Source organism: Ovis aries, chromosome 1, assembly GCF_016772045.2.
Source record: "Ovis aries strain OAR_USU_Benz2616 breed Rambouillet chromosome 1, ARS-UI_Ramb_v3.0, whole genome shotgun sequence".
In the NCBI taxonomy this organism is placed as follows: domain Eukaryota; kingdom Metazoa; phylum Chordata; class Mammalia; order Artiodactyla; family Bovidae; genus Ovis; species Ovis aries.
Genome location: NC_056054.1, coordinates 259968604 through 259988811, shown reverse-complemented (window position 1 = coordinate 259988811; position 20208 = coordinate 259968604). Strand labels below are relative to the sequence as shown.

General features: G+C 44.5%; 1 protein-coding gene across 1 annotated transcript; it reads left to right on the top strand.

Moving 5' to 3' along the window:
• Positions 1-42: 42 nt before the first annotated feature.
• PSMG1 (proteasome assembly chaperone 1) lies at positions 43-12580 on the top strand. The gene is made up of 7 exons (XM_027960632.3): positions 43-216; positions 1542-1648; positions 2672-2823; positions 4977-5039; positions 7662-7860; positions 8909-9045; positions 12379-12580. Exons 1-7 carry the CDS (start codon positions 83-85, stop codon positions 12451-12453), a joined length of 867 nt encoding a protein of 288 aa, XP_027816433.1. The 5' UTR covers positions 43-82; the 3' UTR covers positions 12454-12580.
• The last annotated feature ends 7628 nt before the right edge of the window (positions 12581-20208 follow it).

Here is a 20208-nt window from a genome sequence, read left to right as displayed (position 1 = left end):
GGCGGTGCTCTTGGGCGCGTGCGCGGGACGCGTGCGCAGTTCAGTGGCACCGCAGTTAGGCCGGGGGATTGTGAGGGACAGCATGGCGGCCACATTCTTCGGGGAAGTGGTGAGGACGCCGTGCCGAGCCGGGACGGAGGACGAGGAGGAGGAAGAGGAGGGGAGGAGGGAGACGCCCGAGGATAGGGAGGTCCGGCGACAGCTGGCGCGGAAGAGGTGAGGTCCTGGGGCATCGGAGCAGACGCGCCGGCCCTAAGGTTGCGGCTGCTCCGCCCTACCCCAGGCCCCCGGCCTTGAGGGGCAAGACGGCTGCGGGGGTGCCGGGTGGAGGTGGTCCGCGGGCCCTGCAGACGGCTCTGTGGGGTGTCGGCTCCTGCCGTCTTCACAGGCTTCCTTCAGCGTTGGTGCCGGTGGTTTCCTGCGGGCGTGATCCGTTTTCCAGCGCGGCGGGGCTGTCTTCCTCCCTCAAGTCTGTCGTGCGTTTGGTTCATGGATATAAGACAACTCTTTAAAAAACTGTATTCCTGCCGCACTTCTTGGTTAGCATCGTGTGTCAGCAGCATATGGATATGTCCTTTTTTAAAAAAGTGTTATTTCCCAACACAGAGACATTAGAGAAAACAATAAAATGGCACGTTAAGCCCCTCCAGTCACATAAATTCAACAGTTAGGAAGGTTTTGCCACATTTCATCTCTCTCCACCCTTTCACCTCTACAGCTTTCAGAATGCGTATCAAACGATACAGGTATTTTCTTACATATTTACAGTTGATAATACTCTCTGGATAGTGTGTAATATTGCCAGTCCATGATCAGATTTATCCAGTTGTCTCAAACACGACATTTAACAGTGGGTTTGAGCAAGTCAGAACCCTGGCAAAGCACACACCTTAGATTTAGACGTTTTATTTCTTGAACTTTCATGCATTTAGAGCAGTTCCCTCCCCGCCCCCAACTTTCTCACCCCCTTGGAGAGACCGATTGTCCCGTAGGATGTCCCACCCTCTGGATTGGCCTGATTGCTTCCTCTTGGTGTCCTTTATTCAGGTGTGTGTTTGTCACAAGCATTTCCTGTAAAAGGAAGTTCCTTCTAAGAGGCTTGGTCAGTGTTGTGCTGCAAGAAAGCCTCAGAGGTGGTGCTTGCCATTTCTCACCACAAACTATGCCTAGTTGTCCACTGTTTGGGTTGCTAAGATAGATTGATCTGTGGATCAGCTGGACAGCCTGATCTCTCTCCTACAGTTCTCCATGAACTGGGCAACAAACAGTTTTACCTATGAATTATTGTTACCTGAATCTGTTGCTTCCTTAAAATCATAATTATGTTCTTTATAGAATTAAAGTTTGCATTCTACTTAATACAAAATCATACCTGTGGTAACCTTTTTGTCACAGTATGATACTAACTACATTTAAATTGTGTGGAGTACAGGAAAGCCTGGGGTGGTACAGTTCATAGGGTCACAAAGAGGCACAACTGAGCGACTGAACAACAACATTTAAATTGCTTTTCTTTTCATTTTTTTTGTTTCTCTTATTAGGGAGGTGCGGCTCTTTCGAAGACAGACAAAAACAACGTTGGAAGTTTCTCTACTGGAAAAACATCCTTGCTCCAAGTTTATAATTGCCATAGGGAATAATGCAGTAGGTAAGTGGAAGTGCATTAGACTATACGCTTTGTTGAAAGAGCAGAAGCTGAAGTTACTTCTTTCCATCATAACAGATTTCACATGTATATTACTTTTTTAGAAGAAGTCATAGCAGAATAACTGTGTCTGAATGAAATCTGTCCCTGCTCATGTGGCGCTTTTTGAGAAACTTGAAAAATAAGATTTAGGAGAAATATTCTTGGCTTTAGGAACTTATGATTTCAAGGAAACCACGTTTCTAGTATCCAGGTTTTCTTGGGCTTCTGGGCCTGTTGTGGCCCAGCTGACCAGGGGCAGAGGTGGCATGTGCATACAGTCCCTTGTTACAGTGGGTCTTTGTATGTTTGTGAGTTAACGGACTCCTTTAAAATCATAAGGAGAACTCTAGCAATATAAGGTTTTTATACATATATGAATTCATTTGATAGATTAAAGTCAGAGCAGTGCAGAGTTCAGCTGGAACAATGAATACACACACGAAAGTACACAAACCTGTATCATTTTAGGGAATTCACAAGCTCAGAGGAGAGCCTTGGGGAACTCCAGTGAAGATTCCTTGCCCTGTAAGGTACCCCTAGTGCCTGTGGAACAGTACATGGTAAATAATAGCTGACTTATTTATTTACAGTTCTGCTGGCCTAAAGTTTTCCAGAAGGTTGTTATAGTGTGAGACTGGTGAGATCTGTCGGTAAACCTGTCTTCCTGATTCCTGGCTCCAGTGTCGTCTAAACGCAGGGCATGGCCTCTACCTTCTTGAGGCCTCAGTTTCTTTTTCTGCACAATGATGATGTGTGTAAGGTTGATGCTCTCAATGGCACTAGGATTCTCAACTTGAATTTATTTATTTTTTATGATTTTTAAAAATTCGTTTCTTTTAAATTGGATAATTGCTTTACAGTGTTTGGTTGGTTTCTGCCAAACAACAATATGAATCAGCCGTAGATACTGAATTTGTTTTTTTATTGAATAGAAAATACAACTTGTGGAGCCCAACACTAACTGATGTGCCTTGTATTTCACAGCGTTTTTGTCGTCATTTGTCATGAATTCAGGAACCTGGGAAGAAGTTGGTTGTGCTAAACTCTGGAATGAATGGTGTAGGACAACGGACACTGCACACCTGTCCCCCACAGAGGCTTTTTGTGTGTTTTATCACCTGAAATCGAATCCTTCGGTATGTGGGGCCTGGCTTGTGTGTATAAGTGGGAGTTATTTAGGCATCATTCATGTAGTGTTCATTTGAATTCCACGTTCCTTAATACCTACTTTTGAGCTGAGGGATTCTGCCTGTTGGCAGTGGTAGTAATCATTTTTCTGCTTATATAATATCAACGTGGCAGATATGGTGTGTTGGTAAACTTCTGAAGGAACTCTGAAGTAACTTTTTTAGAAGCAAACCCTTGCCCTCGTTCAGAACATGATTTGAGCTGGCAGATGTAAATGTGGGAAAATGCATACACGCTGTGGAAGCACGGTCCTGCTTTGTTGCCCTAAACCCACCTGGCATTCAGCTCTAAACCCATTCCTGTAGACTGGACTCTCAGTTAACAGTGAGCAGATGAGTGCTTTATGCACTCTGATGCAATTCTGTTAACACTGAGCTTTCATCCTTACCTAATTCATCCTGTTTTGTTTTTTTTTTTTTGGCTCTGCTGCTGCATGGCCCGAGGGATCTTGGTTCCCCCTGACCAGGGATGGAACCTGGTCCCCCTGCAGTAGAAGTGTGAAGTCTTAACTGCTGGACCCCTAGGGAATTCATAATTCATCCTGATTTGTTAAGCTGTAAAATATGTTCTGCAGCTGACGCCTAGTGATTCTATTGGATCGCATTTGTCCTAGTCCTGTTCTTGGGTCCTGGGCTTCCCAGGTGACTCCATAGTAAACAAGGCAAGAGACGCAGGTTTGATCCCTGAGTCAGGAAGATGCCCTGGAGGAGGAAATGGCTGCCCACTCCAATCTTCTTGTCTGGGAAATCCCATGGACAGAGGAGTGTGGCGGGCTACAGTATATAGGTTTGCGGAGAGTCGGACATGACTGAGCAGCTGAGCGCATCTTCTGTCCTTGGAACCATTCCGAGAAAGCAGCACAGTTGGGGAGACACGTTAGGCTGGTGAGGTGGCCCCGCGGGTGATGCCTGTCTGCCCACCTGCTTGTTGACAGAGTGCTCTTCCACCTCTGCTGGACGTTTGAACAGGGGCAGGGGCTCAGACAGGTGAAGACATCAGTAACTCTGTAATACTGTAAGGTTAGCCTTGAAAGTGATAAAATTTGATTTGATAATATTTACAGTTTGTTTCTGTAACATGTAATCCACCACTATTAAAATGTTACATAAGGATTTTTGTAAGCACCCAGTATTTATGGGGAATAAATAGTAAGGGAACTAAGCATGTTCTTCATCTGGTCCTTAGTGGAAAGTTTTCGCTGTAGAATACCTCTTGGAGGTCAAGCAGGAGAACTTCCTGTTACGGTGTTTAGGTTTACCATTGATTTGTTGGGTATCTTGACTATTCAGACCCTGTGTGTGTAACTAATTATGTATCTAGTCTTGTTCTTCTCCCTAACCCTGGGCCCCTTTTTTCCCTCTTGTGCTTAATTTTTTTTTTGGCTGTGCCAGTGTTACACGTGGGATCTCAGTTCCCCAGCCAGGGATCGAACCCGTGGCCCCTGCAGTCGAACTACAGGGTCCTAACCACTGGGCTGCTGGGAAGGTCCCTGTGCTTCATGTTTTCCCACTTGCATCGTTAGGTGTTAATGTTTCTGGCGATATTTGGACATGGTTAATTTTTATGGATACTGTTGTTCCACAAGCATTGATGATCAGGCATCTTACCCTCCGATGCCTCTGTGTGGCAGGTTTTCAGTTTGAGCACATGGCTTCTATACTGCTGCCACCTTCCAGACATCAGCCCCATCCTTGGGTACTGCTGGCCTGAGATGTGGCTAGACTGTTGCCCTTGACTCTCATAGCACTTGATGTTTCTGTGATTTTTTTTTTTTTTTTTGAGTTTGGTCTTCACAGTGTGTGACCCCGAGAAGGGTAAAGAGGACTCTGGTAGTGTTTACTGACAGCATCTTCAGCATCTCCTAGGCCAGCCCTCACGGTTGTGCTGTCATTGTGCACTTTCTTCTGATACTACTTGCCAGTAGTGGCTTGATTCTTAAAATTTTAAACTTTAAAGAAAAATGAATAAGCTGGTAGCAGATTAAGCAAACCAAATGTTATCCAAGGGTTGTTTTGGGGTTCACATGCTACATATGTGATGACAGCGTGGGGGGTGTGTAACGCTTGCTTGACCTGACAGGAAACACGGAATTTGATTTCAGGTCATGCTCTGCCAGTGCAGTTGCTACGTCGCCGAAGATCAGCAGTATCAGTGGCTGGAGAAGGTGAGAGAGTCTCATCTGGGGTGGCTGCTGTATCAGGGTTCAGTGTCTTTACACATAAGCCTGCATAGTCAGATGTTGACGTAGGGCAAGTATTTGCTTTTTCCCTCAGAAGTATTATAGGAGTTATAAAGAATAAAAGAACGCAAGCAAATGTAACCAGCATGTGCTGAAGATCATGGGTCGTGAAAATGTAACACATTTTCGAACAAGTTACCCACGTGAGGCAGAGCAGGGCACAGCCACGGGTGAGAACCAGCCATGGTGCCCAGGCTGCCTGGAAACGCGGGGCCACAAGGTGGGAGGCCTCTGTGAACTGGTCTCGCAACCTGGGTTCACACGGCTGGCGCGAAGCCGCCACGCACACCAGAGCTGCAGCCATGTTTCTTAGCATTAGGATGGATCGATTGAGTCTTCATTTTGCGGGAGAATAGAGCAATTGTATGTGCCCAGTAAAAAATTTTTCAGTGAAGAATTTAACTAGGAGATCCAACCAGTCCATCCTAAAGGAAATCAGTCCTGAATATTCATGGTGTCACAAAGAGTCGGACACGACTCTGCGACTGAACTGAACTGATTCATTGGAAGGACTGATGCTGAAGCTGAAACTCTAATACTTTTGCAACCTGATGCGAAAAACTGACTCACTGGAAAAGACCCTGATGCTGGGAAAGGTTGAAGGCGAGAGGAGAAGGGGCTGACAGAGGATGAGATGGTTGGATGGCGTCACTGACTCAATGGGCGTCAGTTTGAATAAATTCCGGGAGTTGGTGATGGACAGGGAGGCCTGGCATGCTGCAGTCCATGGGGTCGCAAAGAGTCAGACACGACTGAGCAACTGAACTGAACAATTTTAGGGAATAATCATAATTTTCTTAGTTGTGTATTTTTTAATGAAGTAAACCTTTTCAATATGTCTTATAAATGTTTCAGTTTAAATGTTAGATTAAATATAGATATATATTTATTTAATTTATTATATATATTTAATGTCAGTTAAATTATAGATATAATTAAGTTATTAGAAATAAGTTTATTAAGAAATTAAGTTTATTAGAAATAAGTTTCTAACAGGTGCACACCTGTTTTAAACCAGATTGGCATACTTAAAATGCACTTTATAATTTTTGGTAGCTGTTTTGATTAAAGGAGAGATTGTCTGATAAGGTCTATGAATGTTCTGATGGCTGTATATATGATTTCATTTTATGTCCCTATGTGTATTTTGTAGGGACAGAGTCCATAACTTTGAATAGATCTCAGAAGAATAGAAAACTGCTGTATTAATTTATATTATTAATTTATATATGATGTTTTGTACTGTGGAATAGCTTTTCTCTCTCTGACTTGAGAAAATGTAAAGTTATGCATTTCCAAAACAATGTATTCCAAAACATAAGTATTCAGGGAGGATGATAAATCAGGCCTTGTGAATGATGTTATATCTCTTAAATGGAACATTGCTTATAAATGGATATGATGTTAAGTTCTGTGTTTATTTATAAAGCTATGCTATAATTAAAAGTCTTACAAATCATTTACAGCACATAACCTAAAATCTTCAGTTCTCTTGCTATTTGAAATAGCCATTTTCTTTCTTCATAAAGTATTTTCAGAAGAGGTGCAGAGATCTAAAATCTGCTTTTTTTTTTTCCCTTGAAGATAGCTTCTTCCTTTTCTTATGTCATCAGAGATTTTAAAAGCTGGAAGAGTCCTTAGAAATCCATGAAATACCAACTTAGGTGGACATTGAGGCCTTGAACAGTTGAAACTTGATTTATAAAGGAAATACACTTAAAGGTGAATTTAAGAGTCATTTGTACTGATGTAACACTGTTATGAGTGCAACTTGCAAGTGATGTTCTTAGAAGCATCCTCAGTACAGTGCTCTTGAACCCATCATTCTGTGCATTAAGGAGAGGACCACTTCCTGTTGCTAATACAACACTAGTCTAAACGGAGCGTTCTTAGAGGTTCAGTTCAGTTCAGTCGTGTCCGACTCTTTGCGACCCCTTGAATCGCAGCACGCCAGGCCTCCCTGTCCATCACCAACTCCCAGAGTTTACTCAAACTCATGTCTATCGAGGTAGGATCTTAATTATGTCACTTTCTCCAGCAAAGAATGGGTGTCACTTCCATTCAGTGTAACAGTGTTCTCAACAATGATGGCAAGTAGTGCTCTTAGAAACTGAACGAACACTGGAACAAAACAAAAAGAATCACCTTCAGGCATCTTCGGCGGACAGGGGGAGGGCGTAAATGAACAGGTGCTTGTAGCTGAGTGACCCCCTTACCTGTGATAGTGTCCCTGTTTGTTACAGCAGCTGCTCTGCCTCCTTTGTTCCTGACTTCCCTGACTTCAGATCACACCTCCCTCTGTCCTTAGTTCACAGGTGGGGGAAGTGACTTGGAGAAGGTCACCTGGCTAGAAAGTGACAGAATTAAGATCAGTCCCACCCCAGTGAGGGGACAGCAGAGCTGGGGCTCTGTTTTCCATTGACACGTCCAGCCCTTCAGAGCATATGTATACACTATCGTATGAATGGTAGGTAAATAGCTTGAGGGATATTTCTGTTCTGTCACAAAATATGTATCTATTTTAATTTGAAATCACTTTTGTGTTAGGTTTTTGGCTCTTGTCCAAGGAAGAATATGCAAGTCACTATTCTTACATGTCGCCATGTTACTGACTATAAAACTTCAGAATCTACCAGCAGCCTTCATACTCCTTTCCTGAAAGCTCTAAAAACTCAGAACTTCAAAGAGCCTCCTTTCTGTTCACTGCTAGAACAACCAAATATTGTCCACGACCTTCCTGCAGCAGGTAGTATTGCAGTTCATGCCATTCACTTCTATTCTTGTTACTGCTTTTTTCATAGTTGTTGCTGGGACAAGTAGAGATCTTTTTGAGGTGTTAATGGTGATCAGTACCAGTGTGTTGGTGTTAGTCCTCAGTATCCGTAGTTGCAGGTATGTTATATTTTGTAGCTTCCCTGATGGCTCAGCAGTAAAGAATCTGCCTGCCAATGCAGAAGTGGTTTCGATCCCTGGGTGGGGAAGATTCTCTGAAGGACGACATGGCAGCCCACTCCAGTATTCTTGCATTTAGAATCCCCATGGACAGAGGAGCCTGGAGGACTGCAGTACATGGGGTCGCAAAGAGTTGGACATGACTGAGCAGCTGAGCACGCATGCATGTTATATTTGGTTTCAGTGTTTAAACTTTGCAGACACACATTCATTGTAGGAGAGCAGCTCAGAGTTCTTAGCTCTTAACTCAGAGCTGCCATTTCTTTCTAGCATTGATAACTTATCACGCAAGCCAGTGTTAGATGTCATTTGTTCGTGCATGAAAAGTTGGCAAAGTGTGTTTTAATTGTCAGAATAGAAGCTTCAGATATTGAATTTTGGTAGTTACTTTAATAGTTTTATTTTTTATTCATATTACCAATTATACCCTAACATATCAAATTTTGATTCTCACTTTTTAGTGGTTAATATGTTATAGTATATATTCACTTATTTGTTCGTGAATAAAAGTTTTTTTAAAACTTTAAATGTTAAGTTTACTAGAACAAATGACTAAATGTTTTATAGTATGCATTATATATTTATTATTTGCATTTAATTTACTTCAGTGCAGTCAACAAAATTATAATCTTGTATCTTATTTGTAAAACAAAAGATAACTTAGGAAAGTAAATTGTCTTTGAAAGAAAATATGCATTATAATTGATTCAAAATGGCTGTAAATGATTAAAAGAGGCAACAGAGATGAATATTTTTAAAAGTAGCCTTTATGAGATAGAGGTGTTGCACTTTAAAATTGTATAACAGAAAACCTAAGTGATGTTGTTCTTGTCTATTCATAGTTCTGAGTTACTGTCAAGTATGGAGAATCCCTGCAATTCTGTACTTGTGTTACACTGATGTGATGAAATTAGACCTGATCACAGTCGAAGCTTTTAAGCCTGTGCTTTCTTCCAGAAGCTTGAAGTGTTTGGTTAAGGTGAGGCTTTATTTTAGTGACTTACTAATGAACTTGGTAGCGAACATAAACGTGTGGTATTGAATGTGAAACCTGAGTAGCAAATAGAGGTCTTTTTCACCCCAAGTAAAGAGAAAGCTGCTGGCCTGGCAGCTTACATATGAGTGTCACATGTTATTCTAGATACGCTTCTGAAACGCGGAGACTGTTTTGTTCATGTTTGTCAGGATAGGCCAGTGCTTTAAATCCCAGATGTCTGTGTGGGAAGATGGTTCCACTCTTCAAGAAGTTTCTGTAACTCATTAATTTGGAAGATGTAATTTTTTTTTACATTAATTACTTAATTTTTGGCTGTGCTGGGTCTTTGTTGCTGTTCACGGGCTTTGTCCACTTGCAGCGAGTTGGGACTGCGGTTTGTTCCCGTGCTCGGGCTCCTCATTGCTGAGGCTTCCCTTCATGGAACTTGGGCTCCAGAGTGCAGGCTCCATAGTTGTGGTACACGGGCTTCCTTGCTCCGTGGATGTTGGGTCTTCCCCGACCAGGGACTGAACCTATGTCCCACGCGTTAACCGGTAGATTTTTATCCACTGTGCCACCGGGGAAGTTCCTAGAAAGTATAATTTTTGAGAAGGCATTTTTGAGCATAGTATGGATCAAATTATCATAATGTTTATTGACTTAATTTTGCATTGGGGCTAGATGGGCTAAATCTGTTCCCTGTTCTCAGTTTGGATGTACCTGTGGGCTCTTTTCCTAGAAAAATACATATCAGCATGTACAGAAAGGTTTTGCCAGTAATTTCAGGTAGTCTAGGGACTCCCGTCTTCTCCCTAAGAGATTCGCTGACAGTGTGGACTCTTGGTTGAAGAGCTTTTTCTTTAAGGGGATGAGATTATAACAGCATTGTTCCAGGTTGGAAGCCTTGTTTTACTCTAGGATGGCCATTAGTAGTAGGGCAGCTTCCTTTGTAATTTCTGTTGGCGTCAGCTAATTTCATAGGTTTCGTAAATTAGACTGTCACCTACTTGGGAGCGTTTTCTCTTGTGGTAGCCCCAGTACGTCATGAGTCTGATGAGTCAAAGGCCCTCAGGCATTTACTGAATTAGTAAGAGTGGAGTCCTAATTCAAGTATATCTTTCAGCTTTCTGGAGTCACGGATAACCTCTCAGGCAAGTAATTTTGTATTTAGCATCCCTTTCTGAGGATGTGGTAACTAGTGGCATTGCCTGCGCCTGTGATTCCCTGATCGACTCTTCCCACCTCATCGGGAGCAGGGCCCGTGGCCACTGTCTTCTCTGGGCACTGCCACCCAAGCTTCTTCACCACAGACATCATGGCCACGAGCTCGTTCACTGCAGACGTCATCACCAAGTAGCGAATTGTCTGAGAGGCAGTTTTGCCATGAAGATAAAATAATGAAAAGATAAAAGATGGACATTAAAAAGGACATAGTGAAACAAGAGAAGTGAATAACAAACTTAGATTTTATTGTGAAGCACAAAATATTCAAATACATTTTAAGTGTATCTACCTCCTGGCAGTGCTGTGCAAAGAACAGGTTCTGTGGGTTGTATTTAAGCACTAGTCCGCTAGGTTGTACGTCCATGTGAACATACGTGTGTGTAGGTATGTATAGACGTATAAGCTTGTTGATTTGTCTCCCTTTTCAGCATTGCACCTCGTCTTTTAAACCAGAATTTCTCCCTTTAAGACAGGTGTCAGTTTCCAAGCCTGGGATGTGGATGTGTGACCTGAGCATGCCATTATCTTGTGAAGCCTGTTCTGCACTGTCTGTTCTTGGCCCGTTCTCACAGGTCCATTGGTGGACATTCTAAATTCTGTGGGAAGCGTGGACCCGACTCTGCACCTGCAGATCACCGAAGGCTTTGCACTGATGTGCTCTTTTCTGTATAGGACGCAATCTGGCTTCATGCTCCCGTGTTTCACACTTCCCCTGGGCTTTTTTTTAATTTTAAATTTATATATTTTTTTTTTTACTGAAGGATAATTGCTTTATAGAATTTTGTTTTCTGTCAAACCTCGACATGGATCAGCCATAGGTATACATGTATCCCCTCCCTGTTGAGCCTCCCTCCCATCTCCCCCCCATCCCACCCTTCCAGGTTGATACAGAGCCCCTGTTTGAGTTTCCTGAGCCACACAGCAGATTCCTGCTGGCTGTCTGTTTCACGTATGGTCCCCTGAGTTTTGTCACTGTTTTCTATCATGTCGGTGTCTGTAGTTGTCAGAGTCCCCTGTTTTAAGTCGCCAGGTCTCCTTGTCACCATGCATACCATTGTGGGGGCTGAGACTTAAGTGACAAAGAAATGAGAGTCCTTCGTTGGCGGCAAAGTCCAGACTGTCAGCCAGTTATTTCATCTTTTATGGCGGATTGCCTCACAGCCGTCAGCTCTGCAGTGAGAATGGTGAAGGGCCGGAAGCAGAGCTGCCTGGATGCTTCCGTGAAGGGGCTGCACGGGCTCTGTGATGGTGTAGTCAGTGCTCAGGGCTCCAGTGACCCAGAATATTCTGTACTTGTTCTGAGACTTGTAAACCGTTTGTCATGTAGAGTTTAAGTCAACTTTCTGTGTCTAAAAACATCCTTTGTAGGGGAAATGTAGTTAACTTCTCTTTACCTTTTCATTTCTTGCTGTAAACATGATGATTTGTGGGAGCATGAAGGGGCTTTTTGAAGAACACTGTCTTCTTAGTGACTGAATACAGTCGTCCTGGCTTAGGTCAGAGTTTCTGTTCTTGAAGTGGTATTTGGTCAACAAGGTGTAGTTCAAGTTGGGAACAAGATGGAATTCTCTTGCGTCCCTGCTGTGTGGACCCCATGGTGCTGGGTGGTCCATGGCCTGGAGGTGGCACAGGTGGTTGCTGTGCCAGGTGCCAGCCACCAGCCAGGGTGGGCGGGGGTGAGGTCAGCTGAGGAGAGGCCCTTCAGAAGGGCCTCTGAAGGGAAGGGGCCCTTCAGCTGGACCCAAAGGATGGGCGGGTCTAGGTGGAGGGGACATGCCCAGGGAGGCAGTGTGGCATGAAATGGGCAGGCTCAGGTGTGTTTGAGGGGACTGGGAGGACCCTTGGTCGGGGTGCAGAGAGGACTGAGCACACGTGGGGGAGGTGACCGAAGGGCCCGGGACCCCTCTGGAGGCCTGGGGTCCTGTTAGAGAGCTTCGGGCAGAGTTGACGAGGACCCACTCACGTCCCGTCCATCAGGTGAGGAGGTGAGAAGCGGGGCCAGTCCTTTTCAGTGTCCTCTCTGCTTCTGTGTCAATAGTAGGGCTGGCTGGGCACGTGTGCCTTGTTCTGACTAAATTCTCACTATGTTAACAACTTCTTCTCTCCCTCCAGAATATTCCGCAGAGCACAGAGATACTGAAGAAATTGATGACAACAAATGAGATTCAGAGTAACATTTACACGTGATTCCCAAGATCGTTTTGTATAATGTATCACCCATCCATTCCTTTAAGGGCAGCAGCGTACCCTGTTTTATAGTTTTTCCGGGGGAGTATTATGAGGGTGTTAACAGAATAAACTTATTTTAAATTCATTGTAGTTTCTGTTCCTTGTTTATGGTGGTTCTATTCTCACCTGAAATAAGCCAGATGGTTCTCTTTATCCACAAGGTGGGGGTTTTGTCTTATTTGACTATCTTAAGGTAAGATAGTTAAATTGTTAAAAAGCTACAGCTAACAAGTGTTACTAATATAGCAAAGTATATACTTTGGTGCAAAATTTCTGTACGATATCTGAAAGCTGATGATCTGGTATTGGTGAGTCTTAATATGCAGAAAGGTTCTATATTGTGAGTTCTTCAGGTTTTTTGTTTTATGGATAAAAATCAAAGTTATATACTTGCTCAAAATGAAACCAGAAAATTTGTATTTCATGACTTTCAGTAATCTCTTACAGTAGCTTCTTTCCCCAGACTTTCTGGGCTATTTGCAATGTTGCTATTGTACTGATGTCCCCAGCTCGGCTGTGGGAGAGTGTTCTCATTAGAACGTGATGAGGTGATGAGCTCCAAGGAGCGGCACTGCTGCACAGAACCAATCATTAAACTGTAACCTGCATCCACGAAGAGTTGACAGAACCATGCCTGTCAGGCTGTTTTTAAATTCAGGGACTTTGGATTTTTCTGAGAGATTGAGAATGTATGAGCTAAAGAAGCTAGCTGAAAGGAAAATTTAAGAACTGTGTACTGCTAAGTCACTTAAGTCGTGTCTGACTCTGTGTGACCCTGTAGATGGCACCCCACCAGGCTCCCCTGTCCCTGGGATTCTCCAGGCAAGAACACTGGAGTGGGTTGCCATTTCCTTCTCTAATGCATGAAAGTGAAAAGTGAAAGTTAAGCCGCTCAGTCGTATCCGACTCTTAGCGACCCCATGGACTGCAGCCCACCAGGCTCCTCCATCGATGGGATTTTCCAGGCAAGAGTACTGGAGTAGGGTGCCATTGCCTTCTCCAAGAACTGTGTAAAAGATGTAGAAAGAAACCAAAATTTACCCTTAGAATTAAAATCGGGCTTGTGTCAGTAGTAGGCAGTATGTCACGTAAGTACCGGAGAAGGCAACCCACTCCAGTGTTCTTGCCTGGAGAATCCCAGGGATGGCAGAGCCTGGTGGGCTACCATCTATGGGGTTGCGCAGAGTTGGACACGACTGAAGCGACTTAGCAGCAGCATGTAAGTACGTGTACTATTTATTGCATGTATATTACAGTATTTAATACAAACAAAGCTGTTACATTGGGAATTAAGCTGAGGTGCTGTCCTTAGATGCAGAAGGACAGGATTGGAAAGATGATGCAAGACAGCCTGTTCCTGGAGAAGGGACCAGACCAGAGACAGTAATTAATGACAATTTCTTCCAATGTGAAGACAGACTTTGAAAGACTTTTATGTACATTGAAAGAGCCCCATCAATGCTAAGAATGAAGACATAGAAAGCTAGATTATTGGATTTTAAGCTGAAGTGCCATGCGGTTGAGAACAAAATGGTAACTTACCCTGTTTACTAGCTATAATACTACAGCCTAATACCCACACTTGAACTTGGAGACCTAATGCATTCTCTGTCAATCTCGAGTCTGCAGGTTGGGCGAGTGCCGGGATCCAGCCCCGGTGGATCCAGGGTGATGCAAAGTGGAGGAGTAGGCAAGGAAAAACTTATTTAGAAATATATAGAGAGATTAAGAAAAAATAGTGTAGTAGGAAAATTTAGTGGAGAAAATAGGCTGAATAACTTGATTTATACAGAAAACTAATAAAACCTTGAGACAGGAGGTTCGCACCATCTACGTAGGCCACCGGCGCCCACTGGAATAGCAGAGGATGCCCCGCCTTGGGCTCCCTCTCGCGTGGGTCTTAGAAACCAGGGCAAGTAAGTAGACATGGTGAGCCTCCACGCCCCGGATGGGAATTCAGCCTGAAAAGGAGAGGGAGGGAGGGAGAAAGACATTCAACATGGGGGGAGCCAGATTGCCAAGAAACTAGTTCGAGAAGCTGGTCTGAGAAACTGGTCCATCCTTTATTGTTCAGGAAAGCCTTTTATACTTTTGGATCAATGGATAATACAAAATTAGGGTCAGCAGCCCTGATCCTTACTAAGACCAGGCTTTCTGCAAATCTTTCCATATACAAAGGGTCTCAGGTGATTTACATATTTTTCAGGCCAGAAGGCCAATTAACATTTTACAGCCCTTTTCTGATAAGGCTAATAGTGTTCTTCCCAAAGTCTGGTGCCACTCTCAGAAAGCACTAAATAAAGTTACATTCTTACATAGCAAGGACACAACAGTTTATAACAAAGAAAGAGGAGTACAGTGATTTATAACAAAGAGAAATTAACTCAAAAGTCTAATGTTGCTAACATGAAAACTACTATATTCCTATTTCTGCATCCGTTTACATTGATTACTATCCTCCCAGGTGCCTAAAAGATAAAGGATATGGAGGCTTGGCGGCAAACATTTAACTCAACAATCAAACTAATTCTTAGCTCTAAAAGGCTCTATATCTTTAAGATGTTTTAAGCTTCGTGCCTCTCACGGTTGAGGGCTGTAAACAATCAAAAGTTGTAAAAGTCCGGGGGAAACTGTCAGGCAAGTTAGAGAGCCATCAGAGAGGGATTTGAGCTGAAACATTCCTTTCATATGCAGGAGACCAGTTGGAGCTCTAAGTTAACCTTTTCCAGAGAAAGGTGGTCGGGGATAGCCCCCTGTAATGTCAGAAGAGTATAGTATAGCAGACAGTAAACAGATTTTGGTTTCAGGGTAGATGCTCAGGCAGAGGACCTCTTGAGACCTGACTTGCCTTGCCCGTTAGGTCTCTCCGCATGACCTTGTCATGGGTGGGATCTCCCGTGCTGGCTCCCAGAAGGCGAGTGTCCCTGACTGGCTGGTCTCAGCTTGGTGTGTGACATGAGTTGCCGGGGCCTGGCTGATCCTGCGATGGCCTCGATTGGTGTGGTTCAGCGTTCTTCCACCCAATAGCTTACAGTGAATGGTGTCCGATTTGTGATCTCTGAAGAAGATTTAGCCTCAGGACCAGGGACCAGTCTTGATCACTCAAGAGCTTTTGTGTAGCAGAGTTTTATTAAAAGTATAAGAAGGGACAGAGAAAGCTGATACAGACATCAGAGGGGGATGGAGAGTGCCCCAATCCCTAGTCTTAGCAAGGGAATTATGTACTTTTTAATTGGTTATTACAATAAATCAAAAGAATGTCTCAAGGTTGTAAAGATCTTACTAGACCCACTCCCATAGTATACATTTTAAGATAATGATTAGTCAGAAGGTTTTCAGGAAGAAGAAACATGTCCTCAAGCAGGATATATTATTGTTATATAATTCTTCCTAAGGAATGTAGAAAAACAAAAACAAAAATGTTTGTCTTTTCCTCCTTGAGAATTCCAGACCCCTATCTCCTTCTTGAGGGCCCCAGACCCCTTTCTCCTCCTCAGGGACCCCGGACTTCTTATCAACCTGCCTAGGAATTGACTCTCAATAGGAGCCAGGATATGTGCTGAGACCTGCCCCAGCATTTCTCACTGATTACAGAGGAGCAAGAGGGGACAGAAACTAGCAAGGGCTTTTCCAAGCCACTGTATCAAGTTTGCTGTAATCCCCATGGTCACATCCAGAGATAGTATGTGGGAGGGGGTGCCACCAAGAGGTATAGATGGGGCAAGGGCAGGGAAGTATGAGAAACTGGCCATCAATAGAATCGATGTGCCTGGGTCTGCCCTCTGATCGCAATTACTCATGCCTCTCCCACGTGCAACATACACGCATCCCAGTCCTTGGACACTCATTGTTTCAGCCGGTTACTGTACTGGGCTCAAAGTCCAGAATGTTGTGACCTAGATCAGGTCAAGATGCACCTTCTACAGACGCCAACAAACTAAAAAGCCAAGTTGTCTGTTCTTAACACACCTGGTGCACGAGGGTGAGACAGGGACAGCCCATATGCAAGAAAGGCTTCTATTTGAAAACACAAAGACTAGAACACAGATAATGCATGTCTGCTAAGTCGCTTCAGTTGTGTCCTACTCTGTGCAACCCTGTGGGCTGCAGCCTGCTAGGCTCCTCTGTCCATGGGATTCTCCAGGCGAGAATACTGGAGTGGGTTGCTATGCTCTCCTCCAGGGGATCAAACCTGTGTCTCTTATGTCACCTGCATTGGCAGGTGGGTTCTTTACCACTAGGTAAACAGACAGTAGGCACTAGTACCAGTCCTGAAATTAGTGCCTGGTGTCCGCCCCCCACTCAAGGGAAGGGTTCCACGACAAGGCCATTTCTCTTCTCCGGCAGAACTCCCACCTCATTCACTGTCCTTTCCTAAGGCATTCTTTTTCATTGCTTCCTTGCATACTCTCAAAGAAACGACCTTTGTTAGCAGCTTTGTAGCTTTCTGAGGAGAAGGCAATGGCACCCCACTCCAGTACTCTTGCCTGGAAAATCCCATGGACGGAGGAGCCTGGTAGGCTGCAGTCCATGGGGTCGCCAAGAGTCGGACACGACTGAGCGACTTCACTTTCACGCATTGGAAAAGGAAATGGCAACCCACTCCAGTGTTCTTGCTTGGAGAATTCTAGGGACAGGGGAGCCTGGTGGGCTGCCGTCTATGGGGTCACACAGAGTTGGACACGACTAAAGTGACTTAGCAGTAGCAGTAGCTTTCTGATTAGTAGAAAGATGATAGCCTGAAATACAACACCCTTAAAAACATTGTGTTGTTTCTATATATCTAATCATAGTCCTCTCTAACATTGCAGTGTCAAGAACCGTGAAGGGTCAGGAGTTTTGCTGACTTGCAAACTTATAGGTAAGTCTGTCACAATCTCCCTAGGCCTGGTATAGACACGAGACTTCAGGCTAGAGACAAAGGACTCTTGCAGCATAGCAAGGAGCGTGTGCTTCATGTTTGTGTCCGTTTCACCTGCCCTCTGTCCCCCAAGTCCCAGTAGGCTGAGGCAGAACTATCCCGGTAGATACTTGCTCACAGTGGGTCTGCGTCACAGCTGAAGACCCTTGGATTTAAGGCACTGGAACTTCCATGACGACTGATAAGCAAACCTGCCTTTTCTCTGTGTGCATGCTTTGTCGCTCAGTTGTGTTCTTCTCTGTCCATGGGATTTTTCAGGCAAGAATATTGGAGTGGGTTGCCATTTCCTCCTCCAGGGGATCTTCCCAATCGAGGGATGGAACCCACGTCTCCTGTGTCTCCTGCATTGCAGGCATATTCTTTACCCTCTGAGCCACTGGGGAAGCCCTGCCTTTTCTCTGTAGGAAATGTTATTTCACTGGACAAGAAGCAGATCTGCGCTTGACTCCAGGAGACCCAGTCTCCATTTTCCAAGATCATTTGCCCCACAAACAGCCTTGAATTAGCATCTCTGCTCTTAACAAGTGCAGAAATGTGACACTTCTCTCCCAGTAAAATCACTCCTTGTATCTACACTGCCCCACCAGCCACTGAGCAATCTGACCAATAATATTCGCTAACAGCTTGGCTATAGAAGCCAGGATGCACCACAGGTCTGTGTTGTGAACAGTTAAACAGAGGGATGTCAGTCAAGGCGGAGAGCCTGTAGGTTAAGGAGAGAAGTCCAGGGTGGTTCTGGGTGTCAGTCTGAGAGGTCAGCTAGATGCTCAGGTGGAGATGTTGAATTGAACACACAGGCTGGGGCTTGGAAGACAGGTCCTGGCTGGCGGCTAAAGATGGGAATTGTCTGCAAAGGGGCCATTTTAGTGCTTTGGGGTGGGGTGAGATCACCAGGCAATGAGTATGAGGGACCAAGGGACAAGCCCTGGGGCCCTGCAATGTCACCAGTCAGGGAAACCCCAGGAGACTCAGAAGGGCCCCCAGTAAAGTAGGATGGAGCTGGGAGACCATGGTTTCCTGCAAGCCTGTCAAGAAGGTGCTTGAAGCAGGAAGGATTATTTATTTGAGTTTCTTGCTGCTGACACGTCAAGGAAAATGAGGTTGGATTTCTTAGTGTGGTGGTTGGTTGAATTTCCTCACTTTGCACAGAGATTAATAAAGAGTAACTGATCAATGGGCCTTCCCAGTTGGCGCTAGTGGTAAAGAACCCGCCTGCCAATGCAAGAGACATAAGAGACGCAGGTTCGATTCCTGGGTCAGGAGGATCCCCTGGAGGAGGGCATGGCAACCCACTCCAGTATTCTTGCCTGGAGAATCCCCATGGACAGAAGAGCCTGGCGGTCTAGAGTCTATAGGGTTCAAAGAGTCAGACATGACGGAAGCAGTTTAGCATGCACACAACAGATCAGTAATTATTTCAAGGTTTAGGATTTGTGATTTTATTCATGCCAGTGGATCACGAATGTGTATGGTGGTGGTTTCTGGAGAGAAGTAAAGAGCAAAATGCACACAGATGACTTCTCCTTCTAATTTCTCTTTTTCCAATGCAATGGAGACTGCTCTCAGAGTTGTAGTTGAGTCTCGTGACCTTCATTTAGGCCTTGGAGGGGGCAGAGAGGAGAAAGTGTGAGAAAGATGAAAATGGAGAGGGGTACTGACTCCCTCCAGAGCAGCATGGTATTCCTGTTTTTTTAGGGAAGCAGGATGCATGATGCAGCTTGGATTTCCCCTTGGGACTCTGCAGGTAAATCAGAGTTGAAGAAAAACTCAGATTGAATGCACTGAGTTCTTTACCACTCAGCTTGGCCGAGAGCCTCCGATGAGAGGAGGAACTCATTTTGCACCCTTCCGGTGGCTCAGTGATAAAGAATCTGCCTGCTAATGCAAGAGATGTAAGAGACTCGGGTTCAATCCCTGGGTCAGGAAGATCCTCTGGAGAGGGAAATATCAACCCACTCCAGTATTCTTGCCTGAAAAATCCCATGAACAGAGGAGCCTGGCAGGCTACAGTCCGTGGAATTGGAAAGAGTCCGACATGACGAGCACACGTGTACAGACACACACACATGCACACACGTCACCCATATCTGTGCAGTTCTTTGAAATAATCATCGGACGTCAGTCTTTCTTGTTGCTGGTGATCCAGTCTGTTGTCCACTCCCTCCAGTTAAATACAGCCGCCACAACGATTTTGGAACATGAAAACCATCTCCAGCCCCTATCTGGTGACCTACTTAATAAAGCACCATCTGACGCTGCTTAAATAATCTCTGGTATGACCACAAATAGAAGCCTTGTTTCAACATAATCTGCAACTGACATTTTATAATTCGTGAAACCCCATGGCAGTGTCGCTCTTCATTAGCACCTCAGAAAAGCAAAGGAAGGGAGATGAAAGGCAAAGCTGGCTGACACCTGTTACATCTCTGCCAGTTGATCTGAGTCCTCCAGGCTTTCACACCAGCAGAGCCAAGAGAGAGGAAGGGAAGGGATGGTTCCGAAGAAGCCAGGTCAGTGTTGTTTCTTTTGGGAAAAGATAACTTCCAGCCAGGAACATCAGACTTGCTTATTTAGGAAAAAGACAAACAAAATAAACTAAAACCTCCCTCTCCTTTATCCATCCTCGAGGCCATTGGAAACTCCCCTTTTACCTGAATTCCACCCTAAAAAGAAGCTACTGTGATTAACCAGAGGAGCAGGGACAAATGCTTCTTAAATCCTCATAGTGTATATGCTGCTGCTGAGACAGGGTTATATTTGTCACTTCATGTCCCCTTCTTTTGTTTTATGTA

Coding starts and splice junctions, on each gene's coding strand:
- PSMG1 (XM_027960632.3), top strand. CDS start 83: ATGGCGGCCACATTCTTCGGGGAAGTGGTGAGGACGCCGTGCCGAGCC. Junction 2,824..4,976: donor ACCTGAAATCGAATCCTTCG/GTATGTGGGGCC, acceptor ATTTGATTTCAG/GTCATGCTCTGCCAGTGCAG. Junction 9,046..12,378: donor GCTTGAAGTGTTTGGTTAAG/GTGAGGCTTTAT, acceptor CTCTCCCTCCAG/AATATTCCGCAGAGCACAGA.